The 21,622-nt window shown below is 53.5% G+C and overlaps 1 protein-coding gene across 1 annotated transcript in view; it reads left to right on the top strand.

The window, feature by feature from the left end:
- LOC103809522 (otoferlin-like) overlaps positions 1-21,622 on the top strand; it is a 26,952-nt gene that overhangs the window by 3,654 nt on the left and 1,676 nt on the right. The window contains 23 exon segments of the mRNA XM_009082360.1: positions 607-759; positions 1,917-2,106; positions 2,552-2,676; positions 3,186-3,320; positions 4,390-4,551; positions 6,341-6,460; positions 7,898-8,059; positions 8,483-8,645; positions 9,660-9,790; positions 10,542-10,571; positions 11,372-11,503; positions 11,705-11,771; positions 13,365-13,489; positions 14,243-14,377; positions 14,488-14,625; positions 14,855-14,982; positions 15,664-15,834; positions 16,376-16,536; positions 17,309-17,407; positions 17,410-17,438; positions 17,846-17,934; positions 19,369-19,467; positions 20,786-21,027. Coding sequence (XP_009080608.1) covers positions 607-759; positions 1,917-2,106; positions 2,552-2,676; positions 3,186-3,320; positions 4,390-4,551; positions 6,341-6,460; positions 7,898-8,059; positions 8,483-8,645; positions 9,660-9,790; positions 10,542-10,571; positions 11,372-11,503; positions 11,705-11,771; positions 13,365-13,489; positions 14,243-14,377; positions 14,488-14,625; positions 14,855-14,982; positions 15,664-15,834; positions 16,376-16,536; positions 17,309-17,407; positions 17,410-17,438; positions 17,846-17,934; positions 19,369-19,467; positions 20,786-21,027 — 2,986 coding nt within the window.

The following is a 21,622-nucleotide window of genomic DNA, read 5'->3' as shown; positions in this document are numbered from 1 at the left end:
TTGTCCAAATCCCCTCTGCAGCTCTCTTGGAGCCCCTTTAGGCACTGGAAGGGGCTCTGAGGTCTCCCTCGAGCTTTTGCAGTTCAGGCCTGGATCAGTCATGAGGATTATTGGCCTTCACAGGAGCTATAGCTGTTGCCTCTCCTGCTCCCATTCCCCATGGAAGTCTCTGAGCCTTGGCTACACATCCTTAGTTCCAGCCAGGCCTTCCCTGGCTTTGACTGACCCCAGCAGAACATAAACCAGACAATGAAATGTGATGGTACCTGCCCAGACTGGGAACCTCTTCCATAGCAAGGGATGGAGGTATGGCCCCACAGTGCCCATGGCCAGTGAAGGAAGAGAGAAGAACAATCCTGAGTCTTCTAACCCAGAATTTATGTAGCCTTTGAAACAAAAGCAAATCTAAATCCCAATTTCTTCCCTGATGAGCTGAGCTCTGAGCAGCTCTTCTCAAGTTGGAGCCTCTAAATCATCTCAGTGCCCCTAATGTGGCAATAGGCACATCCATCTCCCATGCCTTCTGCTGGATTTGCCTTCAGAAGGTGCCTCAGTGGTGAGAAAGAGCTGAGACACTGACACAGGGCCCTTGGTTGGTGTTGGCAGCCTCAACACACCATCCCTGACATCTTCATCTGGATGATGAGCAACAACAAGCGCATTGCGTACGCTCGCGTCCCCTCCAAGGACATCCTCTACTCCATCGTGGACGAGGAGATGGGCAAGGACTGCGCCAAAGTGAAGACAGTCTTCCTCAAGGTGCTCATTTACCTTTCCTGGGGGAGCTGCAGCCAAGAGGAGGGAGATGGAGGAGGGACAGACTGGGAGGTTGGGAGAGGAAGATGACAGAGCTGTGTATCCAGTTTTGCTGGGAGTTGAATATTGGGTAGATCCAATCCATGCTCTACTGGTAGGGGTGGAAATCTGCTGCTAGGGAGGAGGAACCATGGTCTTACCCAGCCCAATAAGTGAGGAATCATAGAATGTCATGAGCTGGAAGGGATCCACAAGGATCATTCAGTCCAACTCCAGGCCCTGCACAGCCCCAACAATCCCACCCTGTGCCTGAGAGCATTGTCCAAACACTCCTTGAGCTCTGTCAGGCTTGGGGCCATGTCCAATCTCCTGGGGAGCTGTTCCAGTGCCCAACCACCCTCTGGGGGAAGAGCCTGCTCCCAATATCCAACCTAACCCTGTTCCAGTGCCCAAAGACCCTCTGGTGGAACCTTTTCCTCATCTCCAGCCTAACCCTCCTTAACACAACTCCATGCCATTACTCTGAGTCCTGTCACTGGTCACAAAGCCAGGGCAGGAATTGCTGCCCTATTTGAAGGGGAATTTGGGGAACCAAGCAGAGCCTTTTGGGTGTCCAGCTGGGACAAGAAGCCCTGCCTGGGAGGTACCCAGAGTCCTCTGCTCCTGGCCAACAGTCTCTGAGGGTAGGACATCAGCTCCTGCTGGGAACAGCTGAGGTGTTGGCTCCATACAGAGCTGGACAGCCCCATCCCCCCCCCCACGGCTCAGGAATGCTCAGAGCACCATGGGCAGCCTGGAAGTTGTGTGAGGGGTCTGTGCTCTGCTCCCAGTCTTGGCTGGACGTGTGGTGGGCTCAAGGGAGCTGCTCCTGTCATCCCTATTCCAGAGCAGAGCACAGCCAAAGTGACAGGGGGAATGGCAGCAGCATGTTGGGAAGGACAGAGATGTTTACTCCACCTGGCAAAAAAAAGAGGATTCTGGCTTAGAAAGAGGAAGCCAAACCTGGTGGGAAGAAGCTCATGATTGAACCAGGGGATTGCCATGACCCAAAAGGCTGAGGGTTGAGTCCCTGGTCTTAAGGAACCATCTGCAAGGGATGATCTGTTCATGGCTCAGGCTTTCCTGATATCCATGCAATCTTTTCTGTCCCTTGTGCTCAGCTGCCTGGGAAGAGAGGGTTTGGACCTGCTGGCTGGACAGTTCAGGCCAAGATGGAGATTTACTTGTGGCTTGGCCTCAACAAGCAGCGCAAGGACTTCCTCTGTGGTCTGCCCTGTGGCTTTGAGGAGAAGAAGACACCCCGAGGCCTAAACGTGCCGTCCTTCCCACCCATCAGCCTCCTGTATACCAGTAAGGAGATCCTGCCCACACTGGGACTAGGGGTGGGACATGGGGAGGGCATGGAGGGAGCCTGATGGGACACCAAGGGCTTCCAGGAGCTAAGGGGGCAAAAATTCCAGTTGTCCCTCACAGTAAGGAATTTCCTCCTTATATCTGACCTGCATTTCCCTCTTTCAATTTTCCCCCATTGCTCCTTGTTCTATCACTCCAATTCCTAACTAAGAGTCCCTCTCCAGCTTCCCTGGAGCCCCTTCAGATACTGGAAGATGCTATGAGGTCTCCAGACAACCTTCTCTTCCCCAGGCTGAACATCCCCAACTCTCTCATAGAGGAGATTCTCCAATCCTCTGATCAGCTTTGTGGTTTCCTTTGGACTTGTTCCAATAGTTCCATGTCCTTCTTATGTTGAGGACACCAGAGCTGTGAATCCATGTCCTTCTCATGTCTCTTGCAGAGAAGCAGGTGTTCCAGCTGCGAGCACACATGTACCAAGCCAGGAGTCTGTTTGCAGCTGACAGCAGTGGCCTCTCAGATCCCTTTGCACGAGTCTTCTTCATCTCCCAGAGCCAATGCACAGAGGTAAACACCATCCCTGGCCTGGAGACATGGAGGGATATAGGGATGGGCTCTGGAATTGCATGTTCCGTCAGCTCTCCATCCTGCTCCTCTGCCACAGGTCCTATGATTAGATTGATTGTGGGGTCCTGTGGTGAGAGAGCAGCTGTTGTGCTAGGGTTTCAGTACCTCCAGAAGCACCTTCCCCAGAAGCCCCTTCCCAACATGTCCCCTGCATCCCACATCCCTGTGGTTGTGATTCCCTGCCTGGTTAGGAGGATCTATCCACATGTTGAAGTGATTCCTGTGTGTTCCCTTCCTGTTTTGAGTGCGGCCAAGCTTTGGCAATCCTGGTGGACACTGGGAATTATTTGTCTCTGCTTTTGTATGCCGTTGGGGTGTTTCTTCTCAAGGAATAATCCTTGGGAGATACCTGAGGCCTCACTGATCCAAAAAAATGTGCCCTGTCTGCCACCCTTGCACAGGACTTTGGCCTCTCCCTGGAGCAATAAGTCTCTCTCCCACTCTTCCAGGTTCTCAACGAGACCCTTTGCCCCACCTGGGACCAGCTGCTGGTCTTTGACAACGTGGAGCTGTATGGAGAAGCTCATGAGATGAGGGATGACCCTCCCATCATTGTCATTGAGATCTATGACCAGGACACAGTGGTAAGAAATGTGTATGACTTGGATTCCATGATCACTCCTGAGCTGGAGACAAGTGCAGAGGATGTGCGGACCCTTTTCTCCTGAGCTATGGAAAATGGTTCTTCCAGATCTCCCATGGCTCCACCTTCCCTTCTTGTTCTCTCCACCCAGTGCCTTAGTCCCAAGGGTTTCTGGGCTCTCCCCATGAAGAGGGTGATGATCCCCAACCTCTCCAGCCCCAAACTCCATCACTGCACACAACAGCAGGTGCCCATGTGAGGACACATCCACACAGTTGGGTTTGGTGCTGAACAGGTTGGTGTCTATCATTGCAGCCTCAGGCTGTTGGTGATGGATAGGAGACTCAGCATCCCAGTGGGATGCAGCACTATCTGGAGAATCAGGCTAGTAGAAAACATAGCCAAGAGGAGGTTCCAAAGGTAGTCCAGGTGCTTCTAGCAGCATGGAGATCCCTGTCAAGTGCCTGGCTGTGGTACCTCATGCTGGGGGACACAGGGATGACCAGTTTAATGTTCAGGAGGTGACTTTTCCCAGAGCACACTCCATATGTGTAAAGGAACAACATGCACTAACTGGATCAGCTCACTGATCATGGAGCACATGTTCAAGGAGGTGCCATGTCCTTCAGCCAGAGCTGCTAGGTCCTTCCAGCTCCTGTTCTGCCCTTTTCCTCCCATTGTCTCCCATGTTCATTCCATTCTGAAGCATGGAGGTTGTGGTTGCCCCAACTCTGTCCGTGTTCATTCCAGGTTGGATAAAGCCCCGATCAACCTGATCTGGTGGGAGGTGTCCCTGCCCAGGGCAGGGGTTGGGACTAGATGATCTCTAAGGTCCATTCCAACCCCTTACCATCCTATGGAGCTCTGAAAGCTGCTCAACCCTAGCCTCATAGCTTTCCCAGCCCTCAGCCACCTCCTTTAAGGAGCAGGAGTGAAAACTGTCACTAAGCTCTGTTGTCCCAGCCCAAAGGGCTTGGTGCTGTTCTGACCACAATGGGGAGAACTCTGGAGCTAATTTTTGAGACCTTATGTTGAGTAAACCAACCCAAGTGGTCTCTTCACCTCCCCAGGGCAAAGCTGACTTCATGGGCCGCACCTTTGCCAAGCCAGTGGTGAAGATGTCGGATGAGGAGTACTGCCCACCACGCTTCCCACCACAGCTCGAGTACTACCAGATCTACCGTGGCAACTCCACAGCTGGAGACCTCCTGGCTGCCTTCGAGCTGCTCCAGGTGCCACTAACTGGCCAAAGCCACCCCAGAATGAGGGAGGAGAAGGGTGGGATGGAAGGTTTCATGGGAATGGGGCTTGTGGGGTTATATAACTGAGAGTAACTGGGAAGGAGATGCTCCTTTAATGGGTTCATAGCTGTGCTGAACCTTCTGATTCCTCTAGGATGTATGAACCACTTGTTCTTCACAGCACTTAAGACACCTGGAAGTGTTCCAGGTCAGGTTGGATGGTGCTTGGAGCAACCTGGACTGGTGGAAAGTGTCCCTGCCCATGGCAGGGGGTGGGACAAGATGAGCTATAAGGTCCTTCCAACCCAAACCATTCCAGGACCCTATGGAACTGAGGATGCTGCAGGCTGGGATAGCTCCAGGCTGGATTTCTCAGGAGACAATCCCTGTGGGATGAGCTCCAAGGGATTAAAGCAAAACACTGAGCTCCAAGGAGACCTTAGAGCCCCTTCCAGTGCCTAAAGGGGCATCAAGAGAGCTGCAGAGGGACTTGGGACAAGGGATGGAAGGACAGGACACAGAGAATGGCTTCCCACTGCCAGAGGGCAGGGATGAATCAGATATTGGGGAAGGAATTCCTGGCTGTGAGGGTGGTGTGGGGCTGGGATGGAATTCCCAGAGCAGCTGTGGCTGCTCCATCCCTGGGAGTGTTCCAGGCCAGGTTGGATGGGGCTTGGAGAAAACTGTGCTCCAGGGTGTCCCTTGGGGGTAGAACAAGATGAGCTTTAAGGTCCCTTTCCCACCCAAACCATTCCATGATTCTGTGATCTCCATGTGAGTTTGGATCACTGGAATATATCTGGTCATGTCTCAGCTGTCTCCTGCTGTACAGGGACATGAGATGCCCCAGCTAACAAGGGAGAGGTCCTGGCACACACAGATCAGTGCTGGTGCATTTGTATGTTCAAGGAGCAGCCAACCTGCCCAGGCACCTCTAATGTCCCTGAGAGCCAGCCAGAGACAGTGATCCCAAAGTTGGTGTCACATCTGTGTGTGCTGGGAGAAGGCAGTGACTGGAAAGGAGAACCCCTGCGGGGGCCTCATCCTCCCTCCACCTATGTGTCCCTCTTGGTTTCAATGGAGACTTTGCTCTCCTGTCTCTGCAGTGTTCTCACAGTGGTGAGATCAGGGCAGCCTTGCAGGCTGGTGTCCCACTGCCCAAGGGCCCATCTCCTCTGTCTGCCAGGAGCCATCCAATCCCTTTTTTTCCCTCCCTTGCAGTGGGATGGTTTCTCCAGGGAATGGCTCACTTGGGATATTCAATCTTTCTCATGCCCTGGGTTGGAAATGGGACCCGAAATCTCCTCCTGGGCTGAGTTCTTGGACCATTTCTGCATTTTCTCATGCTCAGCCCAGGCAGATGCTGCTCCTTGCAGGAAGAATGGACCAATCTCCAGATGCTGGAGGGTTGAGAAATTTGGGTTGCTGCTGGGGGCCATCCTGTGTGGAAGCACAGCACTGCCCACCACCTTCTGCTCCTGTGTTAGTCTTTCCCAAAAGTTCCTGCCTTGGACACTCAGGGTTGTTCCTGCACCCTCTGAGACAACCCAGACCCCATGACTGAGCCCAGGGTCTGCCAGTTACAACTGGGACACCTTCCACCTTCTACTGGGAGGTGTCCCTGCCTGCAGCAGGGACTGGAATGAGATGATCTTTGGGGTCCTTCCCAGCCCAAACTAGTCTGAGATTTCATGATTCTAAGAGATGGACCAAAAAAGTGCTTCCCAGCACCTGAGCACCTCAAAGGAGCAGATCCTAATCCTCACTCCATCTCTTCCAGATCGGCCCTGGGGGCAAGTCAGACCTGCCCCCAATCGATGGCCCCACAGACATGGACCGTGGCCCTATCCTGCCGGTGCCACTGGGGATTCGGCCAGTGCTGAGCAGATACAGAGTGGAGGTAATGGCCTTGGAGCACCAGGTGTCCATGCTCAGTGTTGTGTGGGGCAGAAGAGCATGTCCATGGGTGTTAGAAGGGCAGGAGGGAGCTTTGAGGCACTAAGACCAGGTGTGTGCACTGCAAGGACTTGTCTGTAGAGATCCTGCATGATCTCTAAAGGAACAGTGAAATGGATCTCTCCAACATCTTGAGGAGTGGAGGTAATGGCCTTGGAGCACCAGGTGTCCATGCTCAGTGTTGTGTGGGGCAGAAGAGCATGTCCATGGGTGTTAGAAGGGCAGGAGGGAGCTTTGAGGCACTAAGACCAGGTGTGTGCACTGCAAGGACTTGTCTGTAGAGATCCTGCATGATCTCTAAAGGAACAGTGAAATGGATCTCTCCAACATCTTGAGAGGAGGTGCAGCCAGGTGAGAGTTCTGCTCCCATCCCAGGGAACAAGGGACAGGATGTGATCTCTAAAGGAACAGTGAAATGGATCTCTCCAACATCTTGAGAGGAGGTGCAGCCAGGTGAGAGTTGGGCTCTGCTCCCAGGGAACAAGGGACAGGATGAGAGGAAACAACCTTAGGCTACACCAGGGGAGGATCAGGTTGGCCATCAGGAGGAATTTCTTCATGGAAAGGGCTGTGAGGCATTGGAAGGAGCTCTCCAGGGAGGTGGTGGAGTCCAAGGAACACATGGCACTCAGTGCTCTGGTGTAGTTGACAAGGTGGTGACAAGTCAGGTTGGATTTGATGATCCTGGAGGTCTTTTCCATCCTTAGTGAATCTGTGATGCATCTCATGAAGATTCCTCTCTCTTGGCTGACATTGGTGATCCACAAAATAGAGCCAGTGATGTTCAGTGCACAGTTCACCCCTGATTGTAGGTATCTCTGCTCAGATGAGATGATGCTGACCAGGTCTCCAGGTCTATGAAGGGATCTTAGCTCCTGCTCTTCCCCGTGGTAAAATATATCATGTTCCTCCAGTGGTGAGGTGAATGCAGCCATGGGCAATCAGGAGGTGGACAAATCTCCATCAAGGGGAATTTTTGCTCCTGGTGGCACTCTGTTATCCCAAGGAGGGAGAAGCAAGTTCCCCAGTGATGCTGATATCCCTCTGACAAAGCAATGCCAGTGCTGAACCAAGAGCCACTGTGAATGGACACAGCTACTCTGTGGAGTCCCAGGAAAAGGCCAGGAAGGGAGAAAGGCAAGGGAAGGAGTGTTGAGGGCAGTGGGTGGGAGACCTTGGGCTGCTGCAGGGATAAGGTAGATCGTGTCAGAGAGAGTCTGTGCTGCAGCCCTGAGCCAGGTGGAGAAGGAAATACCTCAGAAATCCACCACTGCCTGGGTAATGATGTCTTCAGTAGAATCCCTCTCCATGGAGAACCAACCCTTTTGCCTAGCAAGGGAAAATCCCTCTCATATACACATTCCTCTTTCTCTTGCCCTAGATCTTGTTTTGGGGTCTGAGGGACCTGAAGAGAGTGAACCTGGCGCAGGTGGACAGGCCCCGTGTGGACATCGAGTGTGCTGGGAAGGGTGTCCAGTCAGCTCTCATCCAGAACTACAAGAAGAACCCCAACTTCAGCACTCTGGTCAAGTGGTTCGAAGTGGTGAGTGTCTTCGCCTCTTCCCTCCAAGCCCTCAACTGAGACCCAGAATCCCTGGAGTCCAAGCCATGGCTCTGAGCCCACTGGGGAAGTTCTCTCACATCAATAGAGGACATAGAATCATTGAAGTTGGAGGAGACCTTGAAGATCAAGTCCAACCATTAACCTGTCACTGCTGTAACCCCTAAACCTTAAAATCTTTCAGTGCCAGGTTCAGCTACCTCAAACACTTATAGGGATGGTGACTCCACCACCTCCCTGGTGGAGCACCATCCCAGTCGATGATGGCTTCTCTTTGAGGCCTCCCAAGCTGTGTTTCGCTGGAACAGCTCTAGACCTCTCCCTCCAACCTGATCCCTGTTCTATCCCTACTGGCCTTCCCAGCCACTCCCAGTCCTTGATAACCATCACACCTTTGCTTCCCAGGACCTCCCAGAGAATGAGCTGCTTCACCCGCCCCTGAACATCCGAGTGGTGGACTGCAGGGCCTTTGGGCGCTACACCCTGGTGGGGTCCCATGCTGTCAGCTCCCTCAGGAAGTTCATCTACCGCCCACCAGATAAGAAAGCTCAGTACTGGAACATGACAGGTACCAGGGTTGGGGCATGGGGACCATGGGAAGGCACTGGAATATTGCCCAGGGAGGTGTCGGCATCACCATCCCTAGAGGTGTTGGAGGCATCTGGACCTGGCGATGGAAGATTTTAGGGTTTACAGCAGTGACAGGTTAATGGTTGGACTTGATGGTCTTAGAGGTCTCCTCCAACCTTGAGGATTCTATGAGCTGGGATGGGTCATTTTGCATGGACAAGGGGGAGATGGGATGTAGAGGGCTGTAAAGACTATGAAGTTATGTAAGGAATATGGTTAACCAACTATGGTTGGTTAATCAACTATGATTTGTTCACTAGCAGAGCTTCTTGGTTTGGGTCAAGGGATGAGAGACACAGGGTGTGAGTTCATAATTCCCCCTGAATTGTTTGCACTGTGGTTCTCACTGATACCTGTAAGACAGGAAGGGCTGGTTCACCTCTAACATCTCTGCAGTTTCATGACCCCCTCCATCTTCCTCGAGGTAAATGGGCCATGCTCAGCTGCTGCAGCTGTTGAGTTAAGGCTAGAAAGCTGCAGAGGGAGGTCACCCTGTCAGCCCTGTGAGCACCCACAGCAGAAACCATCACAAACCCAGTTCCCACCCAGCACAGCAACCGAGCCTTTGGAGAACCTCAGGAATTGCTCATCTCCTCCCAGACTTTGGTGGGAGTGGAGGCACTCATGGCTGGGCAGAGAGGGTGGGATTGCCCAGGGACATCTCTGGTTCTATCCAGAGGTCTGGACTGGTGGTTGTGGTCATGCCAAGTGATACTTCCAGGGCAATCATCACTGCTTCTTCTCTGGACACTTTTTCCCTCATCATCTGCTTTCCTCTGCTCTGGGAGGGTTTTAATCCTCCTGAAAGGTCTGTGCTCTTTTCCACTCCTGCTGTTCCCTAAACAAGGTGGTCACTCCTGCCTCAATCCTGTGGGATCTCACCTGAGCTCTCAGTTACTCCTCTACACTGTCCTTCTCCCTTGTTCTTTCTCCTTCTCTGTCCTCTGTCCAGCTAAACACCTCAATGGCTTCCTGGCCGTGACCAGCAGGACCCATCGCTCTCACCCCACAGGGGAGATCGTGGTCAACATGGAGCCTGAGGTTCCCATCAAGAAGATGGAGACGATGGTGAAGCTGGAAGCTGTGAGTATCCATGGCAGCACCACTTTGCCATCTCTTCCCTCACCAAATTATCAATCTCTGAAGGATTCCACCATGAAAATATGGCACTGTATGGACTGGAGAGGCCACATGTCCCATGGGCATGAGGCTCTGTCACACACTGCATGTGCCTGTGCTGGTTTCTTGGCCAGAACAGGAGTTTCAACTCCTGCTCACACCCTTCTGCTCCAGAGCTTCTTCCACTAAAAGAAACATTCCCTCGAAGATGCTCCAAGGAAGCATCCAAACCATTCCATGAAGCAGCTCTGCCATGGATCCAGGCTGGGAGAACTGAGGGTGTCCAGCCTGGAGAAGAAAAGCTCCAGGGAGACCTCAGAGCCCCTTCCAGAGCCTCAAGACTCCCTGCAGTCCAGCATTGATGCAGCACTCATAGAAGTAAGTGTGATCATGATGGAGAAGATGTTTTCTGTCCTTTTCAGAGTTATCTGTAAAGTTCAAAACCCAAAACAAAACAAAACCCCAAATAACAAAATCCACCACCAAACCAGTTGATTTTCCCATCCCTGGGAGTGGTCCAGGCCAGGTTGGATGGAGCTTGGAGCAACCTGTGCTGGTGGGAGGTGGCCCTGCCCATGGCAGGGGATGGGACTGGATGAGCTTTAAAGTCTCTTCCCACCCAAACCAGTCTGGGATGAGATAATTTGTACTCGGCTGAGGCATATGTTGCTAACCTGTTCTCCATCTCCCTGTTCCCTTCCACCCTGGGCGGCAGAACTCAGATGCAGTGGTGAAGGTGGATGTGGTAAGTGATGGATCTTCTCTGCATCCCTTTTCCCAACCCACTGCTCCCTATCCAACCCTTCTGCCTGGCTTTCAATGGACCATGCATCCTCCTCCCCCTAAGTTGGGCAGGGACCACCACCCCTCTGTCCCAAGGCAGAGACAGAGCAGTGTTGTCTCCTCAATGGATGAGGCCGTGACCTGGTTCCTGCAGTTTGGGAAGCTCTTCCTGACCAGGGTTTCTCATCCCAGCTGTCCCAGGAGGATCAGGACACACAGTACACTGGGAGAGGGATGCTGGGTATTCCCACCACAACCAGATACAGCTGTGAAAGGCTTTCCAACACCACAAGATGCATCCAGAGTGTTTTGCTGGGCACAGGGGGGATGGATGCTATGTAAGATTCAGGCGCTGTAGCCTGGGGAATGCCTGGATGAAAGGAATGATGGAAAGGTGGGGATGTCTTGGGACTGCCCCATCCCTGAGAGTGTTCCAGGACAGGTTGGATGGAGCTTGGAGCAACCTGGACTAGTGGAAGTTGTCTCTGCTCATGGTGGGGGTTGGAATTGCATGAGCTTTAAGGTCCCTTCCAACCCAAACCATTCCATGACTCTGTGTCTCTCTGGAGCTTTGGCCACCTCCCATCACTGCTCTGTGCCTCAATGGCTGTGGCTGTAAAAGGGAGAAAGCTAATGAGGTCACCCAGACTCAGGGTGTTCTTTCTTCTCAGGTGCTTCACTCACCACCTTTGTGCTTCCAGAGGTATTTCCCTTCCATCTGATCCCTCCCCTTCCCTCTCTCTGCTTTCCTTGTCCCTTCAGACTGACGAAGAGAAGGAGAAAAAGAAAAAGAAGAAGAAAGGAGGAGGAGAGGAAGCGGATGAGGAGGAGCCAGATGAAAGCATGTTGGATTGGTGGTCCAAGTACTTTGCTTCCATTGAGACCATGAAGGAGGTGAGTGCAGGGAAGAGGAGTCCAACCATCCCCAGCACTGCCAAGGCCACCACTGACCATGTCCCCAAGTGCCACATCCACAGGGATATAAATCCCTCCAGGGATGGTGACTCAAGCCCTGCCCTGGGCAGCCTGTGCCAGGGCTGGACATCCCTTTCCAGGAAGGAATTGCTCCCAATATCCAATCCATTCCTCCCCCAGCACCTCCGGCAGCAGGAAGCAGCGGCTGCAGAAGCAGAGGAGAAGGAAGAAATGGAGATTGCAGAGGGTAAGCAGGTGGTGGGTGAGAGAGGGAACGTGTCTGGGAAGGGCAGAACCAGAATTCCTCTTGGTGCTTGGACAACCCTTTTGGGACCTGCCACAGTTTTGTGGCCAAACCAGATGCTCACAGTGTGTTGCACATCCCCATGAAGGGTCAATTGTTGTGGATGCTCTACCTGCAGGTCAAGGCCTCATTGGGTGCTGTCCCAGCACAGGCAGTGAAGCAAAACACACAACTTTAGGGCAAGTTCTGTTTGTCACTTGATTGACCACAACTATGCCATGGTCAGGTGAATTGCACCCTGAGTGCGTTTTGCTCTGAAGGAGCTCAGGGCTCTGTAGCTCAGCTGGGACACTGCACATGTCTGAAGTTGGGTGAGAATCATTTGGCACCAAAAATGATGTGGGACAAAAATTGTGGTGAGTTGGGACAGGCTTGGCAAGGATGGCTCTCCACATGTTCTATGTGCCCATGGCAGTGGGTTGTTGTCATGCCCAGGCATTGCAGAATCATGGAAACATGAAATGTTATGGGGTTGAAAGGGACCCTAGAGATCATCTAGTCCCTGCCCAGGTGCCCCCCCGGACATCTCTCACCAGCCCAGGTTGCTCCAAGCGCCATCCAACATGACCTGGAACACTTGCAGGAATGGGGCATCCACAGCCTCCCTGGGCTAAATCCTTTAGCTGAGTAAAACATGGAGTTTTGTTTCCTTTGGAAGACTAATCTCCATATCACAAGAAAGAGGAGTTTGTGTCTTGCTGACCTTGGAGATTACTCCAAGCAGGTTCTCCCTGGCCTTGCTGCTATAGCAGGGTTGCTGGGAGGTGTCTGGCGTCCCCATTTTTTCCTTCCTGTCTCCTGAGAAAGATCCATTTTCATTTGGCTCTCCCATTCCTTCCTCCTTTCTTCTTCCATGCAAAGCGTTTGCCATCTGTCTGTCCCCATCAGCATTGCCCAACCATCATGAAAGCTGACAGAGGTGGTGAAGGATTATAGAGGAGGTGGAAAAGATTCCCTTGAACCCATCTCTCCAGGCAGCCTGTTCCCAGCTGTCCATGGCTGGTGGTTGACCTGAAGGAGACTCTAACAACCTGTAATTACAGCTGGTCATGGGCTCAACCCCTCTTTGAGGGCAGCAGCCTGTGCTGTGGTGCTGAGCATCAAGCACTGTCCCCTCGGTGACTCCTAGGCTGAGGTTTCATTCCTCAGGCTGCATACAGCAGGGAAAGTCTACAGGAGAAGGAAGGAAAGGAGATGCTGTGGGCAGGATCTGGTCTTCTCACCACTAAGCCTAGCACTGCCCATGTCTTGTAGACCTCCAAATTACTTCTGCTCATTTCAGCTCTGTAAGTTGCCTGCACAGAGGTCTCTGAGCTCCTGAAGATGCCTGGCCAGAGTCAAGGAAAGACAGGGGAGGGTTGGGATGGGAGCTGCGGGCAGTGGCAGCTGTCAGCTTTCATGCTTCTCCTGTTTGAAGGACTCTGGCCATGTCCCTCCCTGTCTCTTCCACCCCTCCTCACCCTCATCTCCATCTCCTCCCTCCCTGCTGCTTCCCCTCGGACTCAGAGATCAAACTTGATGACTCTCCCATGAAAGGCTCCAAGGGGCAGGGGAAGAACAAGGACAAGTCCAAGGCAACCAAAGAGGACAAGAAAAAGAAGCCACAGTCGGGCCCTGAGGTCCCAGAGAAGAACAAGAAGCAGAAGATCGATGAACTGAAGGTACATGTGTCAATTTCCCAGTATGTTGGGGGGTTGGAATGGACCTTAGAGATCCTCCAGTTCCATCCCCCTGCCCTGGGCAGGAACACCTCCCACCAGACCAGGTTGCTCAAGGTTTCATCCAACCTGGAATGAACACAGACAGGGTTGAGGCAGCCACAACCTCCCTGGCAGTGGGACGAGGCTGCCTACACTGCTTCCAAGGAAGGACCTAACCCTAGGTGAGATGTGCCTTGGGACATCTCACCTAGGGATGTATCTTGGAACGAGGCTTGCCAGCTTCTCTCCATGGTTTGGAGGAGTCGATGGTCACAAGCTTGGCAGAAAAGGTGTTGCCTTGGGATAGGATCATCTTTGGGGAAGCTTGAATGTGACCTGGGGAGAGTTTTCCAGCCTGGATATAGCTGGCACAGCCAGGATTCAGGTTCCATGAGCCCATGGGTTTGTTTGGATTCCTGTAGTCTGTGACTCTGGGGATCAGAAGGGGTTTGGACACGGATCTTGCACAGAGTGGGGGACAACTGCCTGACCCATTCAGCTGAGGTTGTCCCTTATACCTTATCAGTTCAGGGAGATGTTGGTGGCATCAAGATCCAACCCAAGAACCTTGGAGATCCTTTCCCTTCCTAGAGAACTGGGCACTGGGCGCTGAGGTGTCCCAGTTCCCTCTGAGCTCAGTGGGTACTCACCAGACCTTTTCCTCATCTCTTTCTGTAACCCAAACACCCCTCCTTCAACTTCCTGCCAACTCAGGTCTTCAACAAAGAGCTGGAAACAGAGTTTGACAACTTTGAGGACTGGCTGCACACCTTCAACCTGCTCCGGGGCAAGATTGGGGACAACGACGACAATGCCACGGAGGAGGAGAGGATAGTGGGCAGGTTCAAGGTGAGTTTGGGTTCTACCACATGGCTGAGTCCCTCAGGAAGGCTGGTTTGGGGTGGGTCTGCTCCCCTGGGCTGCAAGACTCCTTGGGACTGTGCTCTCCCTCGCTCCAGGGCTCCATGTGTGTCTACAAAGTGCCACTCCCTGAGGATATCACCAAGGAGGCAGGATACGACCCCAACTTTGGCATGTTCCAGGGGATCCCCAGCAATGACCCCATCAACGTGCTGGTCAGAGTCTATATTGTGAGGGTGAGTGACTGTGATGTGATCCTGTGCACCACCTGTGGTGCACAGCCAGGAGCTGGTCCCAGTGCCACGGGGATGCTGGGAATTAGTTCTGTGCATCAGGGCCCAGGATGCAGCTTGAGGACTGAAGCAGCTCATTGTGGCCAGGCAAGACCAGGGAAGGGGAGTGGGACCATCCATGGATTCTTCACTGCTGTGGGCACCACTGATACATCTCATCTGTCCTCTCCAGGCCACAGACCTCCACCCTGCTGACATCAATGGCAAAGCTGACCCCTACATTGCCATCAAGCTGGGGAAGACAGAGATCAAGGACAAGGAGAACTACATCTCCAAGCAGCTGAACCCTGTCTTTGGCAAGTGAGTTGTCCCAGCCTTGTTTCATGTCTGCTCCTGGGAGGAGTTAGCTAAGACTGTGCCAAGCTTGGACCTGCACCTTAAGCTATCCCACAGCTGCTGCTTGAGCTGGAAAGATGGGACTCATCACACAGAGCTTTCCCTGCAAGCAGTGTGGGTGTTCTCCCTCCAGGATGTCCTTTGTGAGGTGTGTGGTCGGCCTGATACAGGGTGTTTAGGAGATGACCATGTCTGACAGAGATTAAGGGATCATTAGACCCAAATTTGAGTGACAATATGACACACAAACTTAGTTTCAGGGCTGTGTAGACATCCAGGTCAAGAATTCGCCCTCACAGAATCAGTCAGGTTGGAAGGGACCACAGTGGGTCATCTGGTCCCACCTCCCTCCTCCAGCAGGACCATCCCAGAGCACATGGGATTGCATCCAGATGGCTATTGGATATCTCCAGTGAGGGACAATCCACAAACTCTCTGGGCAATCTGTTCCAGTGTCTGGTCACTGCCCAAAGAAGTTCTTCCTCATGTTCAGGTGGAACTCCCTGTGCAGGAAGTCTTCTGTCCAGGGCTGGTGGGTCTGGCACAGCCCATGCTGAGTTTGTCACAAATGCACCTCACCCATGGGTCTGTCTGGAGTGGCAGCCACACCCTCCAGCAGCTTTCCTCTGCTTCCCCTTGTGCTAGATCCTTTGACATCGAGGCCACCTTCCCCATGGAGTCCATGCTGACAGTGGCAGTGTACGACTGGGACTTGGTGGGCACCGATGACCTCATTGGAGAGACCAAGATTGACCTGGAGAATCGCTACTACAGCAAGCACCGAGCGACCTGTGGGGTGGCACAGACCTACTCCATGTACGAGCAAAGCTCTCTGTGACCAACCTTCCACTTGGACACATGTCTGTCTCACCTTCCACACCTTCCTGGAGCTCCTGCAGGAATTTCCCACCTGCTAATCATAGAGTGATTTGGGTTGGGAAGGACCTTTACAGGTCATCTAGTCCAACCCCTTGTCATGGGCAGGGACTGATGGAGGAGCCTGTGCTGTTCCATCACACGTAGGTGTGGTGACCAGCACAGCAGGAGTGGGTTATCAGGAGCCAAGGGACTGAGGGAAACTGGTGGGATTGGGCAGAGGAGTGAGGCCGGAGCTGAAACAACAGCAGGAGCTGATGTGGAGCATCAGAAATCAAGGAGGACACACTCAGGTCTGAGTCAAGGTGGGGTGGAAGGTGGAGTGGGGGCACAGAGGGACATAGTCTGCTCTGAAGTGTCACATTTGCTCTCCAAACCCTTTCCCTGTGAATCCAGAGCCCTCCCTGGTGAGTTTTGCTGGCAAAAGGAGAAAAAAATTGCTTTTTTCCCTCCAAATTTGACCTTGTCTTCCGGTTCACAGACATGGCTACAACACCTGGCGAGACCCCATGAAGCCCTCCCAAATCCTGTCCAAGCTGTGCAAGGAGGGAAAGGTGGATGGGCCACACTTTGGGCCAGGAGGAAGAGTGAAGGTTGCCAACAGGGTCTTCACTGGCCCCACGGAGATTGAGGATGAGAATGGTATGGCCACATGGGATGGTGTCACCCCATGGAGTAGGTGAAGATTCTGGAGAGGAGCAGGAGTCTGGGGTGTACTCTCAGCATCCAGGATTGGAATCACAGAAGGGTTTGGGTTGGAAGGGACCTTTCAGGGTCATTCAGTGCAACTGCCCTGAGACACATGTAGTGGTCCCATCAGCCCAACCTTGGGGCACTCACACTCCATCCACCACCTTAAATGGACCTTCCACTATGCGACCAGTTAGAGCCCTACAGTCCACCCAGGCCAGTGTGTTGCTCTTGGAATCACTCATGGACATCCATGGCATGGCCCAGCATCACCAAAGCTGCCCCCTGGAAACATCCTCCTGGTAGTGTATGTCCAAAGAGCAATGAAGACACTTCACCCCAGCTGTTCTAGGGTGTAGGATGCTGTTCTCCATGTAATTGCATTCCCAGACAATGGGAGATGGGGGTTGTGTCCCAACACACTCGTGTGCCTAAGGAAGATGGAGGCAGACCAGAAGGGGTGAAGAAGAGGAGAAGGACATGGTCAGTGGGCATGGAACTGGGGAAAAAGAGACTGAATGGGGATCTGGACCTTCTGTAGAGATAGAGAGAGGAGAAAGAGAGAAGTTAGGCAGTGTTGTCTGAAGGACCAACTGTCCACAAGGAACTGGAGAGGAGCAGAAGGCATTTCTGCACCACTGGAGGAAGGGTGGAGGCACAGGGTGGTTTGCTGTCCCTGGTGTCCCTCTGCCCAGCCCTCCAAGGTCTCCTTTGCCCCTCTCAGGTCAGAAGAAGCAGACAGATGAGCACTTGGCCCTGACTGTGCTGCGCCACTGGGAGGACATCCCCCGGGCAGGCTGCAAGCTGGTCCCTGAGCACGTGGAGACAACCCCGACAAGCCAGGCATCGAACAGGTCCTCAGGGGACAGCTGGGGGCAACCCAGCCATGGCCAACCCTGTGGTGGGCAGGGGAGGTGGGGGAGGCCTCCTGCAGAGCAGTACTTGGGCACCAACAGCCCTTAGCAGTCACCCCTTGACCACAGAAGGCTAAATCTCCAGTGCTTTCTGCTCCAGCCTCATCCCTTTCACACCTCAAAGTCCCTTGGTTACATGACTGTCCTCACCTGTGCACCTCGGAACCACACCAAACCATGAGACACTTCTGCAGGGGGTAGAAAAGGACTCATGGCATGGGGAAACCCTGTTCTGCTCCACATCTGGCACAGCCAGAGGGATGTGGAAGGGGAGGAGGAGCTGGGAGGCCACTCGTGGGGAGCAAGGAGGGCCAAGGGGAGCTGACTGCACCTCTCCAACCCTGCAGGGTCGCCTGGAGATGTGGGTGGAGATGTTCCCCATGGACATGCCAGCCCCTGGCCCTGCCATTGATATTTCTCCCAGGAAACCCAAGAAGTAAGGAACCTCCCAGCCAAGCAATCCTCAGGGAGAACAGAAGGTTGGGGCTGGAGCTCAGCTTCTCCTCTCTCCTGCTGCTGCTCCATGGCCAGCCCAGACCTCTGCTTGGGTTCCTCAACCACATGTCCCAAGGCTGGAGGCATCAAGAGTTGTCTTCCCCTTCCAGAGCTGCTCCTGAGGGTGGTATCCCATCTCTTCCATCCCCTGCAGCTCCCTATCTATCTTATCTTGTCTGGGAAATTCAGTTGTCCCAGTCCTTGGCAGAGCAGAGCAGCTAATCCCAACCCTCTCCCAGTCAGGGACAGGGTTAGCCTGGGGTACAGCATACACGGGCAGTTTGGATGGGTCTGTTCCAGGAGGTGATGGCTACAACCAGAGCACTGGTGGCTACTAGGACAGAGTGGATCATTCCAAGCAGGACAGAGCAGGCAACAGGCAGTGTATAGGGTCCTTTCCTCCCCACCCTGCCCTTTCCCACTCCTTCAGAAGGAAGAAAGTCATTTCTTCCCCCAGTATCCCTCCTAGCCTGGCCTTACCCTGCTGGACTCTGTCCTTATGCCCCTTTTCCCCCCTCCATTCCCTAGGATGGCACTGGGCATGCTGGTGGGAATCCCTTTCATTCCCATGCCCAGAAGATGATACCTAGGATGGAGAGAACATCACTTCATCCCAGCTTTAGGTGTCAGAGAGGCACAGCATGGGACAACCTCCCACCTGTAGGTGCAGAGGAGGTGACAGGAGTCCCACAGATGGGATCACTGCCAGAGGGAAATCCCAGAGGAGATGGTTAAGGAAGCTGTATCTGCCCTACCTGTAGGACACCCTAGTGCTTCTGGTGATACGTTGTGCTCATGGCCACATGTCTCCAGCCTTCCCACACTGTGCCCTGTGAGGAGAAAGGTTCCTGCTCTTTCTTTACTCACCAAAATTCCCAGCCAAGCCAAATGGGACCTTCTGAACCTCCTGGAGTCCTAAGGGAGACTGTGAGCCCATATGGGGAGAGGAGCACAGCCCTCTTGACCTGGAACACTTCCAGGGATGGAGCAGTCACAGCTGCTCTAGGCAACCTGTGCCAGTGCCTCACCACCCTCACAGCCAAGAATTCCTGCCCAATATCCCATCTGTCCCTGCCCTCTGGCAGTGGGAAGCCATTCCCTGTGTCCTGTCCCTCCAGGCCCTTGTCCCAATCCCTCTGGAGCTCTCTTGGAGCCCCTTTAGGCACTAGAAGGGAATCTAAGGTCTCCCTGGAGCCTTCAGGCTGAACACCCCCAGCTCTCTCAGCCTGTCCCCACAGAAGGAGTCCTATTCCTCTAATCATCTCTGTGATTGGGATCCTCTTCCTGTTCTTGCCCTCATGATCCCTCAGAGAGATCCCTGTGAGCAGTTCCCTTCCCCTGTTCCTCACCTCCTTGTCTGCCTCCTTCCTGCCAGGTATGAGCTTCGAGTGATCGTGTGGAACACTGACGAGGTCATCCTGGAGGATGATGACTACTTCACTGGAGAGAAATCCAGTGACATCTTTGTCAGGGGGTAGGTATAGGGGTGACATTTCAGTGCCAGCTCCCCTGGGTGGGGGTTGCTGCAGCTCTCTGATGTCCCTGGGGTAGATTTGGAGTAGGGAGGATGTATGACATGGACAGTGGTGCAAGGTCTCGTGGTGCCAATGCTGCTGTTGTCTCCTGGGCTGTGTTTCTTGCCTCTCCATCTCTGTCTCTTGACTGCATGACCTGCTGTGTGTGCCTGTACACCTGCTGTGTGTCTAGCTCTGAGCTGTGGGTTATCATCTGGAACACCACTGAGGTGGTTTTGGAAGGTGATGTTTTCCTGGAAGGAGAGATGATGTCTGACATCAGGGGGTAATGGCCAAGGGGTAATGTCGGGGGCAATGACCAAAGCTTCACTGCTTGGTCCTGTCTGCCTCTCTTCCCCCGTTTTTGAGGTTGTCTTGCTGCCCTCACTTGACATTTCAGCCCTGAAATCTCCAGTTCCAACATCTGGAGCCAAACTGTGGGTTGTTCCCATCTCCACTCTCACTCAGCAAGAGGAGAAAGCCTCTTCCAAAATTTGCCCATGTTATAGAATCCTGGAATTTCGATTGGAAGGGAGCTCAAAGCTCATCTTTGCCCAAAACTTTTTGAGGTTGTCTTGCTGCCCTCACTTGACATTTCAGCCCTGAAATCTCCAGTTCCAACATCTGGAGCCAAACTGTGGGTTGTTCCCATCTCCACTCTCACTCAGCAAGAGGAGAAAGCCTCTTCCAAAATTTGCCCATGTTATAGAATCCTGGAATTTCGATTGGAAGGGAGCTCAAAGCTCATCTTTGCCCAAAACCATTCCACCAGTCCAGGTTGCTCCAAGCCCCATCCAACCTGGCCTGGATTCAGGGATGAGACACAGCTACTCTGGAAATACCATTCCAGGGCCTCACCACCCTCACAGAGAATTCCTTCCCAATACCCCACCTCTCCCTGCCCTCTGCCAGTGGGAAGCCATTCCCTGTGTCCTGTCCCTCCAGGCCCTTGTCCCAGGTCCCTCTGCAGCTCTCTTGGGGTCTCCTTCCAGTGTGCTCTGGTCCAGGCTGCCCAGCAGTGCTCCCTGCTCCTGTCTGAGCATCTCATTCTCCCAACCTCCTCTGTTCCCTCTGGGTCCCTTCTGCCCCTCTGTCTATTCTGCACCTTGGAGAAGCTTCTGCAGTGACTGGAACAACCCTGTGCTCACATCTTTTAGGTCCTTCCAGTCCTGGAGACATCCTGGTTACATGGACAGGATGGTCCTGTGGCCTCCTCCCCTGCCTTGTGTAATGTGTGTGTGTGTGTGTGTGTGTCCCTCAACACTCTGGGCCCTGCAGGTGGCTGAAGGGTCAGCAAGAGGACAAGCAAGACACAGATGTCCATTACCACTCACTCACTGGTGAAGGCAACTTCAATTGGCGATACATCTTCCCCTTTGACTACCTGATGGCAGAGGAGAAGATTGTCATCTCCAAGAAGGAGTCCATGTTCTCCTGGGATGAGACTGAGTACAAGATCCCAGCTCGCCTCACCCTGCAGGTCTGGGATGCTGATCACTTCTCAGCTGATGATTTCTTGGGTAAGTGGAGGGTCCACAACATCCTACAAACCCCTTGAGATGCTGCTGGTAAGAATGAGTGGGATGAGAGGGCAGGAAGGCTCTGCAGAGAGATCTGGACAGGCAGATCCATGGGATCCATGAGCCAGCAGTGTAAAGCTTAATGAGGCCAAGTGCAGCTCCTGCCCTTGGGTCACCACAACCTCATGGAATGCTCCAGGCTGGGGCATAGGGGCTGGAAAGCTGGAAAAGGCCCTGGGAGTGCTAGTGACAGCAGCTGGACATGAGCCCAGGTGTGCCCAGGTGGGCAAGAGGCCAATGGCACCTGCTTGTAGCAGCTCTGGTGTGGGCACAGCCCCAGGGCAGTGCCTGTCCCTGTGCTGGCACTGCTGAGGCACCTCCACTGCTGAGAGTACTTCTGGGCACAGACACTGAGGGTCTGGAGCATGTCCAGGGAAGGGAACGGAGCTGGGGAAGGAGCAGGAGCAGCTGAGGGAGCTGGGGGGGCTCAGCCTGGAGAAAAGGAGGCTCAGGGAAACCTTCTTCTCTCTGCAACTCCCTGACAGGAGGTGCAGCCAGGTGGGGTCAGGCTCTGCTCCCAGGGAACAAGGGACAG

The sequence above is a fragment of the Acanthisitta chloris genome, unplaced genomic scaffold (assembly GCF_000695815.1).
Source record: "Acanthisitta chloris isolate BGI_N310 unplaced genomic scaffold, ASM69581v1 scaffold3189, whole genome shotgun sequence".
In the NCBI taxonomy this organism is placed as follows: Eukaryota; Metazoa; Chordata; class Aves; order Passeriformes; family Acanthisittidae; genus Acanthisitta; species Acanthisitta chloris.
The sequence above is the reverse complement of the archived record's forward strand: the minus strand, read 5'-3'. Positions and strand labels throughout refer to the sequence as shown.